The sequence below is a fragment of the Xenopus tropicalis genome, chromosome 2 (assembly GCF_000004195.4).
Source record: "Xenopus tropicalis strain Nigerian chromosome 2, UCB_Xtro_10.0, whole genome shotgun sequence".
NCBI lineage: Eukaryota > Metazoa > Chordata > Amphibia > Anura > Pipidae > Xenopus > Xenopus tropicalis.
In genome coordinates this window covers 115752716-115771567 of record NC_030678.2, presented here as the reverse complement: position 1 = coordinate 115771567, position 18852 = coordinate 115752716, and the positions used below count along the sequence as shown (strand labels likewise).

General features: G+C 37.3%; 1 protein-coding gene across 1 annotated transcript; it reads left to right on the top strand.

Moving 5' to 3' along the window:
• The first annotated feature begins 1861 nt into the window (after positions 1-1861).
• Positions 1862-15513, top strand: crlf2 (cytokine receptor like factor 2). The gene is made up of 6 exons (XM_031897029.1): positions 1862-1966; positions 3177-3334; positions 5129-5318; positions 5429-5534; positions 13155-13239; positions 14237-15513. The coding sequence occupies exons 1-6, from the start codon at positions 1909-1911 to the stop codon at positions 14534-14536; spliced, it is 897 nt and encodes a 298-aa protein (XP_031752889.1). The 5' UTR covers positions 1862-1908; the 3' UTR covers positions 14537-15513.
• The last annotated feature ends 3339 nt before the right edge of the window (positions 15514-18852 follow it).

The following is an 18852-nucleotide window of genomic DNA, read 5'->3' as shown; positions in this document are numbered from 1 at the left end:
TTTGCACTTAATAAATATCAGACTTTAAATTGTTTGAACCATAATTTGAAATCAAGTTTTCAAGTTTTGGAATTGAGAAAAAAAATCAAACTCAAATGTTGATAAATCACCCCCCAAGTGTAAATGTTGTGTGTGTGCTTCAATACAAAAGGGATACAATTATTCTTTGGTGTTTGAATACTGTCAGTTCTGGCACCAGCATCTGATTCTGTAGGTGCAACGTCTTCTACTTTGACTTTTCTACTTAGCAAAAGTACCTTAAAAACTGGGGTCAATTTATGGAGCACCCATGGTAAACTTTGTAAATGACCCCTGTAGCTTTAGCTGCTCAGATAAAATTGTACTTTTGTACTTTACTTTAGTTACTGATCCAATGCCAAATTCTTTTTCATTTTTCTTAAAAGTCAGCACAGATTGTCTATTCCGCCTTAGCATTGCATACTGCCTTCTTCAGTGAGGTCGTAATCATCATCCATAAGCAACCACTGATTCCAATTTAAAGGAATGTTTTAAAGTATTTAAAATATAATGTACTGTTCCCCTGTGCTGGTAGAAGTTGTGTGTTTTCTTCAGAAATACTAGTATAGTTTATATAAACAAAGCTGCAGTGTAGTCAAGGGGACAGCCATTCATGCTGGGAAAAGGCATAGGTTACATAGCAGATAGAAGATCTACAGAATACAAGGGGAATCTACATGGCTTATCTGTTATCTGCTTTGTAACCTGTGCCTTTTCTACTTTTTTCAGTTTGAGTAGCTATCTACATGGCTATGCAGAAGCTTTGTTTATATAAACTATAGAAGGTTTTCTGAAGAAAACACACAACTTTTACCAGTGCAGGGCAACAGTACATTATATATTCATTATTTTGATAATGGAATTCGTTACCAAGCAGTACAGCAGCTCTAGCTCTGAAAAGGGAATAGTATTATATACAAATGGTTTAACAGATAAATACCTACTCTGGGGATCATACTATATATGGGCATATCTCTAGATCAGTATGTAAAACTTAATTATTAGGCTTACTTCAGAAGTATACAGAGTTTCTTGGAGTTGCAGAGAAGTTTAGAGCTATCAGATTCTTCAAAGCGCAGGAAGTGAAACAATGATCATCTCTGAGACTTTTAGGGTCCTATTTATTATTCTGTGTAAAAAAAACGGCAACACATTGCCAGGCTTCACTGCATAAAAAGTGTAGCTTTAGAATAATGTCTCTAAATACAAAATGCTAAATGGGGAAGCGAAACAATACAAAAAATCTGGATCATAAAATTACCCCCCTCCCTCGGAATTTGCATCATAGATGAATGCATTCAATAACTAAACGTGATATCTGGGATGATTCTCTCAAGGAACTATACTATATACAAGGAACTATACAGTGACTTATTCTGAAACCATGTATTTAAATAAAATAAAAAAACAGAAGCTTAGTCAGAACAAACCCATTTATTTCATTTAGATACAGGACAATATGTCAGCAATAAAGTAATTTTAGTCAAACCTTAGTAGTTTCAGTTGTTTAGATGATGAATAGTTGTTGCATATGGTAATGGTAATGGTGCAGGTGTGGAATATGTGAATGGATTATCTAGATATCATAAACTAGAAATTTGTATATACTAGAAATTATATTATTATTATATTATTACTAGAAGTTATATTTTTGCTGCTGGGATGCATTAGATCATCTGGTCTGCTAGAGGTCTTGCCTTGTTCTCACTTTTAGCTTTCTTTAGCCTGCACAGACGGATTTTCTCTTGTCTCAGTCCTTCCTGTTGTCATATCCTTAAACTTTGTGCTTCTTCACTATAAATCAGTGGAGCTCAGTGTCAGTGATTCATCACTCTCAAGATCTCACAGCTTTGCTTTCATCTGTATCAAAACACATACTTGGTGTCGGCAATGATGTTCTTCATATGTATAGTAACAGTCATTCAGTTTGCATTTGGTCAGCTTGCTGGTAGGTAAACCACAGTTACATATGATGTGAACTATATATGTGAACTAAAATGTTAACACAGCATTGGAGTAATGTAATTGTAATATTACTGTGCAAAGTCAGCTGACAATTAGCTTTGGTGGCTCACCATGGTATATGCAGTAGAATTATGCCATTTTTGTTGTATGATTTAAATGTCATTATATTTATCCATTTAGAGAAAGATCAGAGATGTAAGGAATTATATGCAATGAAATACCTGCCAAAGATTTACTAGATGTATTAAAAATGATTTATTCAATTTAGACTGGGGATTCTAAAGGGCTCCAGGCATGGTGGAGCCCTTTAGGATGGTAACATAGCATTTCAGGGATTAACAGTTAGGCAGAACTCTTTTCCTCATTCCAGCAGGACTGGTATTTTTTTCGTGGTATCAATGGATAGTAAATCTACTTCCATCTTTCCTATATATTCAATGCTTAGTAGGATATCTTCTCCAGTAGCTGAAAAAGTAATTGTGTTATTGTTAAGTCTGAATAATAATAATAATAATAATAATTTTATGTATATGCCAAATCGCATAATGTAGGACTTTATACAAGCTGTACAATGAAATATTGCTCTTTTCATGTCTAAGTAATTCCATTGCTGCCATTCCTTTCTGCTTGTTTGGCCACTGGCCAAATGATTAATTGGCACTGTAAAGCCATCCCTGTAGATGGTCAATTTGAACATTGCTCAGCCATTTGGCTTGGGGTCTGATCAGTCAGTTAACCCTTATTAATATTTTGTATCCCTTTCTGTTTAGATCCTCTTCTCTTTCAATTTAACCACTGCCCAGTTTCCAAGGTAAATGGGCCCTAACAACTATGTTCACAGGTTAAATTTCAAAATGGGTAATTGCAGAGCTAAAACTAAAATAATATAGAAAAACAATGCATAAAAAAGTAAAGATTAATTGTCTGAGAATATCATTGTTTTTTTTTTTGTATTTCAACATATCTTTATTGAATAACTCACAATGTAGTTACAGCATTGTTGTCATGTAAATCATAGCAGATGCTTACAATCAGATGTCCTTAGTTATAAACAATGAGTAGAGAATATCATTGTTGACATAATATTAAAAGTTAATTTCAAGGTGAATTTCAGGTTGGAAGTCTGATCCCTCGAGGGATACTCATTGCCTTTATGTTTTTACTCATATGGATTCTAATGCCTGTATCTCCAGGACTTTATGCTCCAACGAATGTGACTTTTAAATGGGACAATCAGATGCTTTTTATTATGACAAGTTACCCAGAATTTAAAAACACAAAGACGAAATTAAAATATCATTGCTTCCAACTTAACATGCAGATCAAAAGCAGCTCTGCAATCAAATGGGAGGTAAGTTTAAGGGGATAAACTAAAACTACCATTTTTTTTATTTTAAAACTTGAATAAACTCCACAAATGTCTTACATTTACTAAAATGTCTGTACTGAAAAAGTCTGTGTGGGAAAAGTTGCAGGAAAGTCTCGATTTGAAAATTGCAACTTTTTCCAATTGTCGCACAAAAAAACAGTGTTAAAAATCCAAAAGATCTAAAGTTTCAAAGCAAAAAAAAAATCCTCCAGGAAAGGTAAGGAACATCTGCCATTGACTTCTATATGATCTTGGCAAGTTTAAGCTGGCGAATTGTCGGATTCGGATTTTTAGCCATTTGGACGTATAGTAAATCTCGAAAAATCATTGTTTAGGCCACAGTACAGGATGTTCAAATTCTAGATAAATAGGAAGTGTATGCCTAGGAATCACATTTATTATGCTGACAAGGAGATCTTCTGCTTTCTGTACTACGTCTTAGAAGAATATCTGGAAATATTCTCCAGAGCTTATATTTTCATAAATAAATAATTAATTGTAGCTGTTTCTTAATTGTGAATATGACTTTTGTTTTTTAATAGAAAGTGACCTGCAGGGTAACCCAGTCCTGTTCTTGAGTTGGCTATAAAGATCGATATTCTATTGAAATAGCCATTGTTTTGGGGCTGTATCATTGCTTAAAACCTTTTACGAGAAGCTATAATATTGTTCTAATTTCCCATCACAAACAGTTTTATGTTATCTCACGTCTATATATGATGTCTTTTGCTGTTTTTTTGTTGTTTGTTATGGAACCAGCCATTGCTAAATAGGTTGGTTTAAACCTAGAGTGTTTTAATAGACCTATGACTGAAATGCCATTATTGCATATAAATATATATTATACTAAATATATATATACTAATAAACTTACAAAAGGGATTTATGCCCCTGTTAAAAAGGGGGTACACATTAGTTTATACACTCAGAATATACAATATACCTCAACACATATTGTAGAATGTGTTTTAGCTTATATCTTTATTTATCATCATATTTCCCAGTGTAATAATCTTCCCCTTCAGATTTATTGGTTTAATTAAACATAAGCATATCTATCACCATAGGGATGTATCTATAACTCTGTCCCCAAACAGTAATTACTTAGACCAAGACTACTAGACAACAGGGTTATATATTTATATAATAAATACACTAAATTAGCCCAGGAGCAGTAATCCATAGCAACCAACTGGCAGGAAGCATTTACATATGAAGGTAATCTGTTGCTATGCTGAGGAAGACATGGTTTGTAATGTAAAAATAAAATTAAAGAACACAAAAGTATTATAGCATGAACATATTCAGAAATGCTTTACAGAGATTACACATCATTCACACCAGCTCCTGTGCTAAGATCGTTCAATATGCCACTAACGTTAAGGGCTGAAACGGCAGATAAGGAGGTAGAAACAATAGGATTTCTACCTCCTTCTGGCGATTCAGCTCTGACGGCAGATTTTGATCAGGAGCCTTCTATGGTGCCCGATCAAAATTTTTTAAACCCGCCCGATCGGTGAGTCGACCGATATCAGCAGCCACCTGCAATATCGGTTGACTCGCGACTTGCCATACACTCACCGAATATCATACAAAACAGGGTTTCGTACGATATTATCGGTGCGTGTATGGCCAGCTCTAGAGTACAACCAAAATGAAGTTACATATGATAAGTTGTTGATCCTCACATCAGAGTTTGTAACCTTATCCCTGATTTTGTGTTTTTACTCTGCCACTATGCACAGTATCAGATGTATTTACTTGTCCTTTGTACAGGATCCATGGATGCTACCAGACTGTATGAATTCAGAATCATTTTTCTGTTCCATTTTGAACCCAAGTTTTGACCCTGAAAAATGCTACCTAATAAGATTGCAATTTGAAGTATTAGGCATGTGTTCCTTTGAGCAAGTTCAGCAAAGTGACTGGGGCCAGGTGATATTCTCAAGGAATGGTACTTTGTTAGGTGAGTCTATTCTATTGGGTTTTTTTAGTATGTTCTAAAACAATGAATTGTGTTTGATAAATGTGAATTAAAATTTATTGAAATGCAAAAAAATTATTTTTTTCTGCCAGACTCCTGCCCTGTGGAACATGTATCAAACAGACTGATTGTTTTACTTGCCATTATCCTGCCACTGGTAATCTGTGTCATAGCTTTGCTGCCATGTATAATTAAAAGGTAAGATTTCTGAAAATGTTGCATAGAGCAAGGACATCATTACATAACACATATTCTTGGACTTAAAGGGGACTTGCTTAGATATAGTTAAGATTTCATTTCTTATGCAAAATAAGAATCGTCCTGCAACTCTATCATCAGTCCCATATGCAGATTATAATATATATATATATATATATATTATAATATAATGTGGCAGGATGGATAATATAAAACTGTAGTTAGCACAAATGTAAAAGTGCTTTATGCATTTATTCATAGGCTTTCAATAATTGATTCCTTACTAGGTACAAGAAGGGAAGAGCTGCCTCCTGATCCAGTATTACCTAGCACATACACAACCTCACAAATTTTACACTTGCAAGTTGCACATTTAAAGTTCTTTTACAGACCCATGTATCCTTATGGGGGTAACAAAATATAAAGTCGGGGGAAAAGAATTTGAGTGGTAAACTGTAGTTCTTATGTGATGTAATATTTACAGTATTTTGTCACTAGATGGCAGCAACCCCTAAGATTACCCTGAGCTAGCATTTCTCTTGGAAGTTTTATGTTTCCCTGAGGTCCAGAGGCCGGCAGCCTGTATTAGGCTGGGAAATGTTAAAGGTAGTGATGAGCGAATCTGTCCCTCTTTGCCGGAAAATTAGCTTAACTGTGAAAAATTCAGGTAACAGCAAAAAATTGCCGAAACGTGGCTATCGCATGACTTTTTTGACACAAGTCTTTCTTCTTTGATGCAACTTTTTTCTCACTCAGCAAATTTTCTTTGCGCCAATTTTTTGTGCCTGTTTTGCGGAAAAATCTGGCAATGGTGAAATGCGGAATTTCCCTGCGAAGCCATGCCTGACGAAAAATTGCACACTTCACTAGTTAAAGGTCTTTTATGACTAAAAAAACCTCAAGGGTCCTCAACTTGTAAGCCTAGAAGCAAGGAGCTATTGACAAGTAAGACTTGGCAAGATCCATATGTGCTGTTTTAGATCCATATCCTGTTGTTTTAGATTGCTATTGACAGGTTAGACCTGTTTCAAAAGTGAGCGTAACAAACAGAGGGCACAGTGGTGTCTCAGGGGGCCTCTGATTGTAGTGTTTGGAGTAGGGGCCAAGGAGGAAACAAAAGCTCAGACTGTGGCAGGATGGATGCTTTCAAACTGTAATAACTTTATTGCAGCACAGACAGATCATAAGACCACACCTCCCATTTTGAAAAATGTAAAAAAAAAAAGAAATGAAGCATGTAGCGCAGTGACATTTTTGACCATGCCCACTTTTATGACCACACCCCCTAAATACCACTCCAATTTTATAAAATTTGGCAGGTTATGTAAGCTTTGAACATATTTCTGGTTTTGTGCTCAATTTTTACCATTTTGCTAAAGAAGTTGAAATTGCCCTTTAAGGCTTATCTTATTAGTTTCAATTGTAGGTTAAAATCGTGACTGTACTACAAAAATCAGGACAGTTGGGAGGTATGCATAAGGTGGGGCAAATAAAGCAAACAGGGCAAAAGCTGGAGTTCACAGTGAAGGGCACAAGGGGGTTAGGCAGCCTTAGAATTCATGTACAGGTAAGGTAAACAGGCAGGTACACAATAAAGTACATAGGGGTTAAGTAGTTGAGAGTCCAAAGTCCAGGCAAGGATAACAAGCAAAATATATGGGATATTGTTGCACTTACTCTCAGCTGGTGGGTCCACCACAGGTCAGGGGGCAAGCAGGAGAGTAAATGTAAGTCCAGGCAGCACATAGGGAACCCACTGGCAGAAGTAATTGTTGGTGAGTAAATAACTAGCTAGGTAGGCCTGCAGCATGGCCAGTAAGGTGAACATAGCAGGAGGTCAGATCCAAAGGGGCAAAATGGGATTAAGCAATGAGCTACACCTTCTGATTAACTGTAGCTGATCCCAATTAGCAGAGCCATGACAAGGGGACTCCTCAATTGACCCCCTTGTTACATATCTCAATGAAACACCAGGAGACAGAGGTGGAGAAAATGGCCACAGCATTTATTCACATTTTATCAAATAAATAGGACCTTGCCAGCCTAACCCAAGGCAATATTCTAAAGCCATAATTCCATAAGAGGTCGCTACTATGCTCTGCCGTTCCTCGCTGAAGACTTGAATGAGTATTAGACTGCCTCTACCTACAGAGAGGATGGCCCCAAACTCTGCTACCAGCAGGAGCTGCATTACCAACCATGAGAGAAGTTCAGCAGCCCTGCTGCCGGTCCTGGATCTGCAGTGTCTCGATGATAGGAAATCCAAGCAGGCTGTCACCTAGCACAAGCAGTAGTAGCGTCTGTATCTATCAATCCACCGTGCAGTCACAGGAGAGAACCTCCTTTCTCCCTCTGCTAAAATGACCTGTGCAGTACTCTGGCAAGGTCCTACCACTGCTGTGACAAATAAAACTTAAAATATATTATCATATAACCACTATTTTGATCCAGAAGAAGGCAAAAAACCCAACCTGAAGCTAGTGCCAATTATGCCTCAAGAAGGAAAAAAATTCCTTCCTGACCCCCTGGGCGATCGGAAACATTCCCTGGATCAAGAAATCGTTAACATGAATTAAACACAAAGCTGACTCTCAAGTTTATACCATATAAAGATACAGAAAGCACAATATAAAATGCATTCAGGTAAAATTCCACATTCAGTTATTAATAGATAATATGAAAACCAAAAGAAGAGAAACTCCTGACATTTCTCAAAATATGCAAAAAGAGGGAGGGTGGGTGGGATGTTTCTACCTGCTCAGAAGATAAGGAAGTGAGTGCTTTTCTGACATCACATCCCTCTCTTTCTCCGCCCCTCCCCAGGCCAGCCTTCTCCTGCCTTAACTCTTTCCTTCTCACCTAATCACAGTTGCACCTGGTTCTGCCAATCTCTAAACATAAACCAGTGTAATCTGGCTGCTGGTTATTCGGATCCCTTGTCATGCAGCCCCTGCGCTTATATCTCCAGGGCTTTCCTGGGCAGGCAAGGAACACAGACAACATGAGTAGATTCTTTCTCTGCAAATACCCAGTGCATGCAGCCTGCCTCAGTAGAGGAAATGGAAGGGAAACCAGAGCACATATGTGTATATGTGTCACTAGTCAGGAATAACAACGAGTAGGCTAAAATTAGATCAGGGTACCCAAGTAGCTTAAAGGAGAACTGAAGCCTAACTAAAGAAAGAACTAAAGAAATAGGTAAGATATACTGCACATTATTGTTTTGGGGTTCTGTACCAGCCACAGCCCTTTAGCAGGGAAGATCTGTGCCCCCAAAAATGCCCCCCGTAGCTCCCCATCTTTCTGTTGATTCCCTGCACATGCTCTGTGTTGCTGTCTGTTACTGAGCTTTCCAACAATATACTGTATATATAGAATATAAATGTCATGATATAAGGCTGAGTAATTACGACAAGGTAGCTCAGAAACCAGTGAATCTAACTTCAGAATTTAACAATCAGCCCTGTAGCATCAGCTAATTTGATATACAGACCTTATTTTCTGCTTGATAATTTGCTACAGCACCTAAGCTTTGTTTCTTAACCAGTGACGAGTGAATTTTTTTTACCAAGCATGGATCGCAGTGAATTTCCACATTTCACCATTGGCAAATTGTTTTGTGAGACTTCCGTGAAAATTTGTTGCGCAGCAAAAACAGTTGCGAGCACATGATAGCACACAAATAGGCACAATCGCGTCTAAACGTGCGCGGTTGCGGGTCAGATTCGCTCATCACTATTCTTAACAGCAGCTCAGAGCACACTGAGCATGTGCAGTGTTGCAGACACTTTCCAAGATTTCCAAGCCAAGATTAGGCTGGTGCAGTTTATAAAGGATGGCAATTTACCCATATTGATATTTAGGGTTTAGTTCTCCTTTAAAGTTGGGTCAGAAATGGAATTCTGCAGTGTAACCATGGACACAACAGAATGGATTGGGTGCCTCTAGGAGGTGACCTTTGTTGGGCAAACCTGAGGTCTAACAAGAGGTTCCCTAATGTTGAAACTTTTCTCACTCTCAGAAAGAACTCAGAAGGTGGTGACAAACAGTGTTGGATTGGGACCCCAGGGGCCCACCAGAAACCCTTAGACCATAGGCCCACTCTCCGAACAATTTTTCCTCCTTTACTCACTCAACCACTTTATTCTCCAAGTCTCTTTTATTTACATGCTAGCATCTATTCCTCCATCTATTTCTCCTCTTTCTTTCCATTCAGAAATAGGGAATGACCATGAAACAGGCCAAATGGTTAGGAGCAGGAGGACCAACTGACCCCTGGGCCCACCGGGAGTTTTCTTGGTATCCTGGTGGGCCAGTCCGACACTGGTGAAAAATAATGACTACATTGTCCAGTTTATTACACATCCCAGAATAAAAAAAAAACTTTACTTTATCACTTCAAATATGCATTTGAAAATGAAGAGTGTAAATGCAGTGCCTTAAGTGCTAGAAGCCAACTGGTGGTCAGAGCAGTCAGCACAGCAGCATACTGTATCTGAGCAACTCATTGTTAGAGCAGGTTATTGGCACTCCTTGCCCATTCTGTGTAAGCAAATGAATTGTACCTTTCATGGAATGTGTAAGGAGCTTTTTTAATTTGTGCTCAACAAAGTTCTGCATTAATCTGCATATGAATCAGTATTAAATATTAGTGCACCTGATTGTTTAATTCTGGCTAAAAGAAGAGATATTCTTCCCTAATGCGATCTTATTGTCTATAGAAAATGTAAGAGTGCCTAAAATGTTCTGTATATAGGATAATAGGCCTGCGAGGAGGATATCTCACAATGACAATGACTTGTTATGATGCCAAACTTCAGGAGCTCTCGCTGTGGCAACGTTTAATTAACCTCATAATGCAGTTGGCTACTTTCCTTCTTCGTGTCCTTCATCCTCATTATCATCTCTGTTCCTGTTAAATTCCCTGCCTGGGTAATCAGTTCAGATGGAGAGGTTGGTAAAATTAACCCCCTCTGGTTTTGATTTTGCCTTTAGCACTAACATATTGCAGCTGGCTACTTTCCCTCTCCTTGTCTATCATCCTTGTTATCATTTCTGTACTTGGTAACCTGTCCGCCTGGGTAATGGCCTCCAAGCGAGAGGTTGGTGAATCAACAGTTTCTTTCAATGTGTTTATTTCCACTGGTGTCTTGTATCAAACTGAGATCAGTCTTGGCTACAGGTAGAACGCATTCTCTGGAATAAGCTAGCTATTTTTATGTATTTTGTATTAAATAACACTAAATTCAAAATAAAGCCATGCCTAATCTGACATCTTGCTAGGTTATGGGAAATAAAAACAGGGGCACCTAGCAATAGTCATAACTCTGTTTTCTCTCTGGAAAATCTTTAGAAATATTAATGCAGGTTTGCATCATAGTGTACTCCTCCTCCAAGGAGAGAAATAGAAAGAAAAACTGAAATGATAAAATTATAGGAAAGTAGTTTGGGCAGGAAGGGATACTATTGCCTTTTAAATCAGTGTATAAATGCTTAATTAGTGTATAAATGCTTTATGCCGCTGCTGGTTGTAATTTTCCTTTAATAATTTTTAAGCATTTAAGGCTATAAATATATGCATCTCAGCACCAACAATGCAGTCTTTGTGTTAGTGAATTTAATTAACATTTTACCACTTATATATTGGTTGGGATGGAACTTAGAACTTTAGAACTAGACAAATAAGAGGGTGAGGTGCATTTAGAAGATTCCCCACAGGAGAAGGTTGGTTTCCTTCTGCCACTCATTCAGTTTCAATTCTTGGAAAAATTTTGTATATATATATATAAAAATGTGTATATACCTGTTATGGGTAATGCAGGTAAATAGAGTATGAAAGATTTTATAAGTGATGGAATCATCAAAGATGCCAGAGAATAAAGCCACCCCATAAAGACAGTCAGGGCCGCTATCAGAAGGTTTGGAGCCCAGCACAAGTTATTTATATGGGGCCTCCTATAAACACAAGTGCGCAGTAACAACATTTGCCCCTTGTGTGTGCAATGTAAGCAGCTAATGTTTCTCTATAATAAGCAGTACAAATAAAGAGTTTCATTGATTACTGTGCTAATTAGTCATTTAGTTTATTGGGGGTCAGTGGAGTTTACCCTGAGTTTAACCCCTTTTCACCTACCTGCCCCTGCTCTGTGCTGCCATTGCTTAAAATGGGAATAACATAAGTTTTTACATAAGTTACGTAAACAGCATAAGTTTTAGTGACCCAATAATATTGCTGTTACTACTAATCAGTAGTAGTTCATAAAAAATAGTAAAAATAATTAATGTTTGCAAGATTAGGGGATAACCGCTGTGGTCCTAAGGTAAGATATCATTTTATATCATGACATTTCATGTCTCGGTTTCAATTCATTATCATACAAAAAATCAGGCACAATGTTCGGTTAAATTGTTTATTAATCAATTTAAGAAATTTCCTATTAATTTAGGTAGCACTACAGTAGGAAATGAATGCGCTGTACTATTATACAACTACTGTGGGAATCATTCTCTAGTTTATCCATTTATCTTGACATATTTCTAAATACATCTGTATTTTTTGTATGTTTTCATTATATACCACAAAAAAAGTCTGTATTTTAATTGGGGGGGGGGGGGGGGTCAGCAGAGTTTATGTGTAAGTTTCATTGAAAGTAATGTAAGTTTTTGCACAAGTTATGTAAATTGTGTAGGATCCAATAATATTGCTGTGGGGCCCAATAACCAGTGATTTCCCTGCTGGAAAGTTCATTTAGAAGAAGCTGATATAATTTAGTAAATAAATTTAAATAGTTTAAATATAAACAACTGATGTTAAAATAATAATAATTAGTTAATAAATAGTTAAAATGAATAATTAATGTCTAATAAGTCAGTCAGTGCATTGGGGGCAGTGGCATTTACCTTAAGGTTTTTAATTCATTGTTGGTCAGTGGAGTTTGTCCCTGTCTGCCGCTGTCAAACTTCAAACTGCATTGTTTTTGCTAGATACAGGTTAGGAAAAAAAATATAAGGATCCAAATGTAGTGTATGGGCATACCATACCATTGAGTGGTATGAAAGAGACTCCCTCTGGTGACCAATGGAGGGTGGAACAACTGAACACAATTATAAACTCAAATACCACTCAAAATTAGTTAAAAAAAATTTCAATCCATTAAAAAGCAACAAAGCAACAATAACCCCTTATATTTATTGCCCAGTGTGTTTCATGCCTACCCAGCACCCAACCATAGGCTCCAAGATTCACAGGCTGCTTAAGCTTCTAGGCAAGTTACTTCATTTCCAGGCAGTTTTTGTGGAAGTTATGTAAGTTTCGGCGTAACTTTATATGTAACTTATGCAATTTCCGTAACTTTTGCAATGCAATCGGGCCCCCTTATGGAAGAAGTTTTCAAGGGGCCCAGCACAACACAACCCACCCCAGTGGCAGCCCTGAAGACAGTATAGAATGTGGGGGTCAAGAACCAGCAGTCAGTCACTTCTAGTTCTGTCTCAAAGCACATTTAACATGGGCTTATAGGTTTTTATTGTCTGTTATTTATTGTGCTTTTGTTTCCAATAATGTTATATTTATGGCTTGTCTTATCACATTTTATTGTAGAAATTATCCTTTCTTTTTAGGATAAAAAAAAGGGTGTTTCCTATAGTACCTGATCCAAAACATAAGTTCATTGGACTCTTTGAGGACCACAGTGGAAATTTCCAGGTAGCAACAGCTTTTTAATTTGGTTCATTTTCCGGGGGGCGTGGGAGGGGGGTTATGGGGCAAGTTTACAGGCTGCTAGCTAAATAGAGAAGCAGTTGTGCTTTCAGACCTTACAATGTTCTTTCTGGGGTAGGTAAGTATGGTACCAAGAGATTGCTTATGTACAGACCTTCATAACTACCTTCATAACTTGTCCTTTATTGTGCCAACATATTCTACAGCACTTTACAGAGATTTTACATCTTTTACATCAGTCTCTGCCTTGCTGGAACTCACAATTTAATGTCCCTATCATACAAGCACACTATGGTCATTTATGTATGTATGTATAACTTTATTTATAAAGCGCCACAAGGGTACGCAGCGCTGTACAATCTTACACAATACAAAATTACACACAGGGAGGACAAGTGTTATAATAAATAATTATTTATGTAAGGAGCCTGTTTCTGTAGTTGCTCTTCTGTTGATTTTCTTTATATCAGGAATGTTGCTTTTGAGTAATGGAGACCAACAAAGTACTGACAATGAGGCCTTTATCAGGGCTTGTAAAGGGAAAGAATTTTGCTCTCCTCCTGTGAATCTATATACATTTCTTGTTGGCTCTTAATGCTAATGACTGGTGTTGCTTGCTAGACCCACGTTCATTATTCACATTATTTTCTGTCAAGTATTAGCCTACTTTAGTGCCATTAAGTATATCAGTATCAGTGTATCAGGAGTATAAAATTCACTGAGCACTTGGCACGCCCAAGCTAACACCTGTTTTCAACTTTTAACCCTACCCCACCGTTAGCAAATTAGCTCCATAATGTAATTATTCAAAGGCCAAAGGTCATGATTTGCATCATAATACTGATGATACCAGAGCATTTAGCTCTTTATATAATAAAATGAACTAATTTTAATAAAAAATGTAGATGCCTTTATTCAGGTGTAAATAAAGAACAGTTATACTAAATGAACTATCTGATGCAATGTGTTGGTTTATTTGTAGCAATGGGTGAAAAAGGTAAATGATGAAATGCATACCGATGCCTTAGACGAGAAAGAAAAAGAAGAAAAAAAAGAAGAAGAAAAAGAAGAAGAAGAAGAGCAACTGATTGTGGAAAAATGGGAGACTGAAAATGATGTTCAGTTGAAAGAAACTGAAGCTTGGCAAGAGATTCCTTACAGTGAAGAAGAACAAACTGAAAACATAACTCAGACACCATCTGATAATGTCCCTGATATTCCAGATATCTGCATAGCACATTTAACATCTCCTATGAATGATAGCATGTATATAATGCTTTGACTTAGCTTGAATTTTAAAAATGTTTTGCTCAGACATTTTTTTTACAAAGAGAAGCAGAATTGTTATACAGCATGCTTTTTGTGGGAAACAGGGAGGATAACCAAAAACCTTTTAAGGAAACAGCAGAACCTAAATGACACAAGAGCATATAGTGAAGTTAGAACAATGATGGGCAACCTCAACTTTCTGTTTTTTGACCCATCATTGCTTGAATTTTTCATGGTACAGGACTTGTTAAACATGTGCTGAGCATGCCGCAATTGATTTGGAAATGTAATCATGATAGACGGTATAGCCAAAAGAGATTATCATACTAAATAAACAATGTAAATACTCAAGGGCTCACTTACATAAACTGTGCTAAATTGTGCTAAGTGCATAAAATAGTAACAAACTGTGTTTGCTCAGAATGTAGCATTTATAGCCCACCATTTAAAGGGCAACACATGGTAAACAAGTTGCAACCTAGAAAACCTGTGGTCAAAAAGCCCTGTCCTACTGCCCTCTCAGGGTAAGTGGCAAGTACAGGGCTTATTTGTGTCCAGTGCCAAACCTTGCACCCATTATCATGCCTAATGCTTATGTCTACCCTATGGTAAATCAAGCCCTTTTACATTAAGAAAACATTGTGGCTTAATGCCTCTCTAACAAAAGGGGAATATCATGCCTACAACACCACTGCCTTGACCTAATGCCTGTGTGGTTTTTGCCATTAAATGGGTTAGGAATAAATGTGAAGATAATCTCAGGATTCAAATCTGAATTATATCACATTCTGCTTGCCACCCCCATTCGATGCTGAAGTATGTTTGGGGTATCTCATCTATACTGCAAAATGAATATGAATGTATGAATATCAGACACGCAATGAATGCAGCTTAAACTTTATAATGTATTCTGCCTGCTGGTTTACTACATAAAATATATACAGGGACATGTATGAAGCAGCAGAAGAAATTAAACCTGTTATGAAACTTGTTTTTTTACTGTGTACCAAACCTGAAACACATCAAAGCCAAACCATATGGATTATGCAGCAACATAGCAAAGATGGCCCTGGAAATTTGAAAATCAAATATATAATTTGATAAAAATGTAACTAGTGATGAATAATTATCCTACTCTATGGGTGTAATGACAGAGCAAGCAGACCCTGCAGTTGCAGGGGAACCCAGGAGTGTAAGGGGCCCAATAAGGCCCTAATTAATGAGCAATTCCACTATATCATGGTAGAATAGGTCAAATTACCAATGTTTAGGGGCCCTAAATTGAATTTGCTCTGGGGCCCAGTAACCCACTGTCCTACTCAATACCATTAGTAGAAAGTTGGATTGAAATGAAATTCTGTCCTTGTCCTTTTTTGCCCATCCTGTATAGACTCCAAACAAATAGATTTCTATACCTAGGCAAATGAAGCAGCTTTAGGTTCCCAGATGGCCCCATTTTCCTGGGTTTGAAGCGAGCTACAGATAAAGTAGCCTACAGCGGTTAGCTCTGTCAACTCTGTACATTATCAGTGATGACAGCATCAGCATAAAATATGTCTAAACAGGTAAATATTTATGTTAACTATTTAGACATATTTTATACAAAGGTGGGTTCCCATAACTTTAAAATCATTGTTAACTTTGTATGTATTTTTCATATTCTGATTCGCATGGGTTTGAAAAGTGGTTATATAGGGATGGTTATTAAGTAATACATAAACCATTTCCTGCATATTTATCATGTAAAAGCATCTATGCCTGAAAATCAATGTAAAAAGCAGTGTTAAATAAATAGCAGATTTATTAAAGATGTGCATTTTTTATTGTTGTTGCACAACATTATTTTTAGGGTGAAACCAGCTCAAGTCAATGGAAAAAATAAAATCCAGCAGTAAAAATGGCATTAAAAGCACAGATGCATTTTTTAAAGAGCATTTTTACTTGGCAAGTGATATTAGTCCATTGTGTTTTTGTATAATGCTGCATGCATAGCACTATATGAGTAAAGACATACACACATAATCTCATGCCACTCCCATAGTTTTTCTGACTAGAAGACATTTATGACAGTGGAGTTATTAACTGGCCTATGACTGCAGCAGTGCTTCTACTAAATAACAGTATAAACCACAACTCTATCACTGGATATATATTTGTATAAAACAAAAAATTTTTCAGTGTGGATGAAATGTATAACCCACTCCAGATACCTTGTGCTTCGGTTTAAACAAAAAAAATACTTAACTCTGGAGCGCCCTCCTCTGTCCAGACTTCTCAGATGAGGTCTTATGGGGTAAAGTAAAATAAATAATAAAAAAAAAAAATAAAAAAAAAAAAATAGCGTAATACAGTAATGAGATATTAATAATCACCCCTCTAAAACGTGTTTATATCTAAAACAAATCTAGTGAACACCGCTACTAAATTTACTTCACTTTTCTGTGAAAACACATAAATACAATCCACCGCAAAATGTTTAAAGTTCGTGTCTATTTAAATAAGTGAATTTCCGTATTTCACACTCTTCCGTGACTTCTTTTTATCCTTAGCCAATTGTGCATATACTTACAGACCAACACTGTGGTCTTGGAGCTTGTAACAAATTCCCTCGTGGTTGAACTATAACTCCCAGATTCTCTTTTTCCACTTTCTCCTGCTGCTGGACAAATATACAACGGACATGTGTAAAATCCTAGCAGATAGCGGTGGAGAGAGATGCCAAAGGGAGAACGCGAACGGAGAGATTTGCAAGCCAGGATCAAAGCGAGTACTGCAGATCGCATAAAGAGACTGATAAGCAAGCAAGGATCCGACGCTGTTTACAAAAGGACTCCCGATGGGCGCAATTTTTATGGCGTTTGTGAGTTTAAACTTTTAATATGTTTTAGAATAAAGTTTTAGGATTTTACACATGTCCGTTGTATATTTGTCCAGCAGCAGGAGAAAGTGGAAAAAGAGAAGCTGGGAGTTATAGTTCAACCACGAGGGAATTTGTTACAAGCTCCAAGACCACAGTGTTGGTCTGTAAGTATATGCACAATTGGCTAAGGATAAAAAGAAGTCACGGAAGAGTGTGAAATACGGAAATTCACTTATTTAAATAGACACGAACTTTAAACATTTCGTGGTGGATTGTATTTATGTGTTTTCACAGAAAAGTGAAGTAAATTTAGTAGTGGTGTTCACTAGATTTGTTTTAGATATAAACACGTTTTAGAGGGGTGATTATTAATATCTCATTACTGTATTACGCTATTTTTATTTTTTTTTTTTATTATTTATTTTACTTTACCCCATAAGACCTCATCTGAGAAGTCTGGACAGAGGAGGGCGCTCCAGAGTTAAGTATTTTTTTTATATATTTGTATAAAGAGGGAATAGAATAATGATTGTTACAACCCTGAGACAGCGTTAGCTAGGCCAATGTCTTGCACCTTTATTGCCTAACTATAGTCAGCATTTACTAGTCTCATTTACTATCACATGTGCTAGCATGCAGACATGCAGTTGCCAAATGCGACAAAAGAGAAAATTGTTTCATACTTACCGTAATTTTCTTTTCCTGGCCATCCCCGTAGTAGCATCTTCCCGACCCTTGTGTATTTTAACCATGTGCTTTATGTTCCAGAAGCTTGTAACTAAGACAAGGAGCGGGGGAAGGGGAGGAGGCTTTATAGAGGCAGGTTTAAGTGTTCCTTCTGTCATCACTGCGGGGAGGAGGGAATACCCTATGGTTTAAGATGCTACTACGGGGATGGCCAGGAAAAGAAAATTACGGTAAGTATGAAACAATTTTCTCTTTTCCTGGCCATCCCCTCATAGCATCTTAAACCATAGGGTAAGTACCCGAGCAATGCATATACAAGGGGGGGAAAACAGTAATTACGCTGCTATCAATTCTGCTGCATCAAATTATATTTTATTAGGAAGAGGCGGCCTGCAACACTTTTTGGCCAAATAAAGATTCATTATAAGACAGAACATCCAGTCTGTAATGTCTAAGGAAAGTATTGGACGAACTCCAAGTTGCTGCTTTGCAAATAGATTCTGGAGCTGCCTGTGCCGCCGCTGCCCACGAGGTTGCCATACCCCTAGTTGAGTGAGCTCTTACCCCTTCCGGCATGGGACTTCCTTGTTCCTTGTATGCTGTGACTATAGCTATGACAATCCATCGCCCGATGGTTCTTGTAGTAGCTGCCTGACCCTTATAGCTTCCTGCTGGAACCACAAAGAGATTTTTGGCTTCCCTTATGGGCTGTGTTCTGATTATATATGTTTCCAGGCAGTCTCTGACATCCAGATTTCGGAACAATTCTTCATTACTAGTCG

Excerpts from the sequence above, each read along its gene's own strand:
- crlf2 (XM_031897029.1), top strand. The coding sequence starts at position 1,909 with ATGATGTTCTTCATATGTATAGTAACAGTCATTCAGTTTGCATTTGGT. Across the intron at positions 1,967-3,176 it reads TGCATTTGGTCAGCTTGCTG|GACTTTATGCTCCAACGAAT; the intron begins GTAGGTAAACCA and ends CTGTATCTCCAG. Across the intron at positions 13,240-14,236 it reads ACCACAGTGGAAATTTCCAG|CAATGGGTGAAAAAGGTAAA; the intron begins GTAGCAACAGCT and ends GTTTATTTGTAG.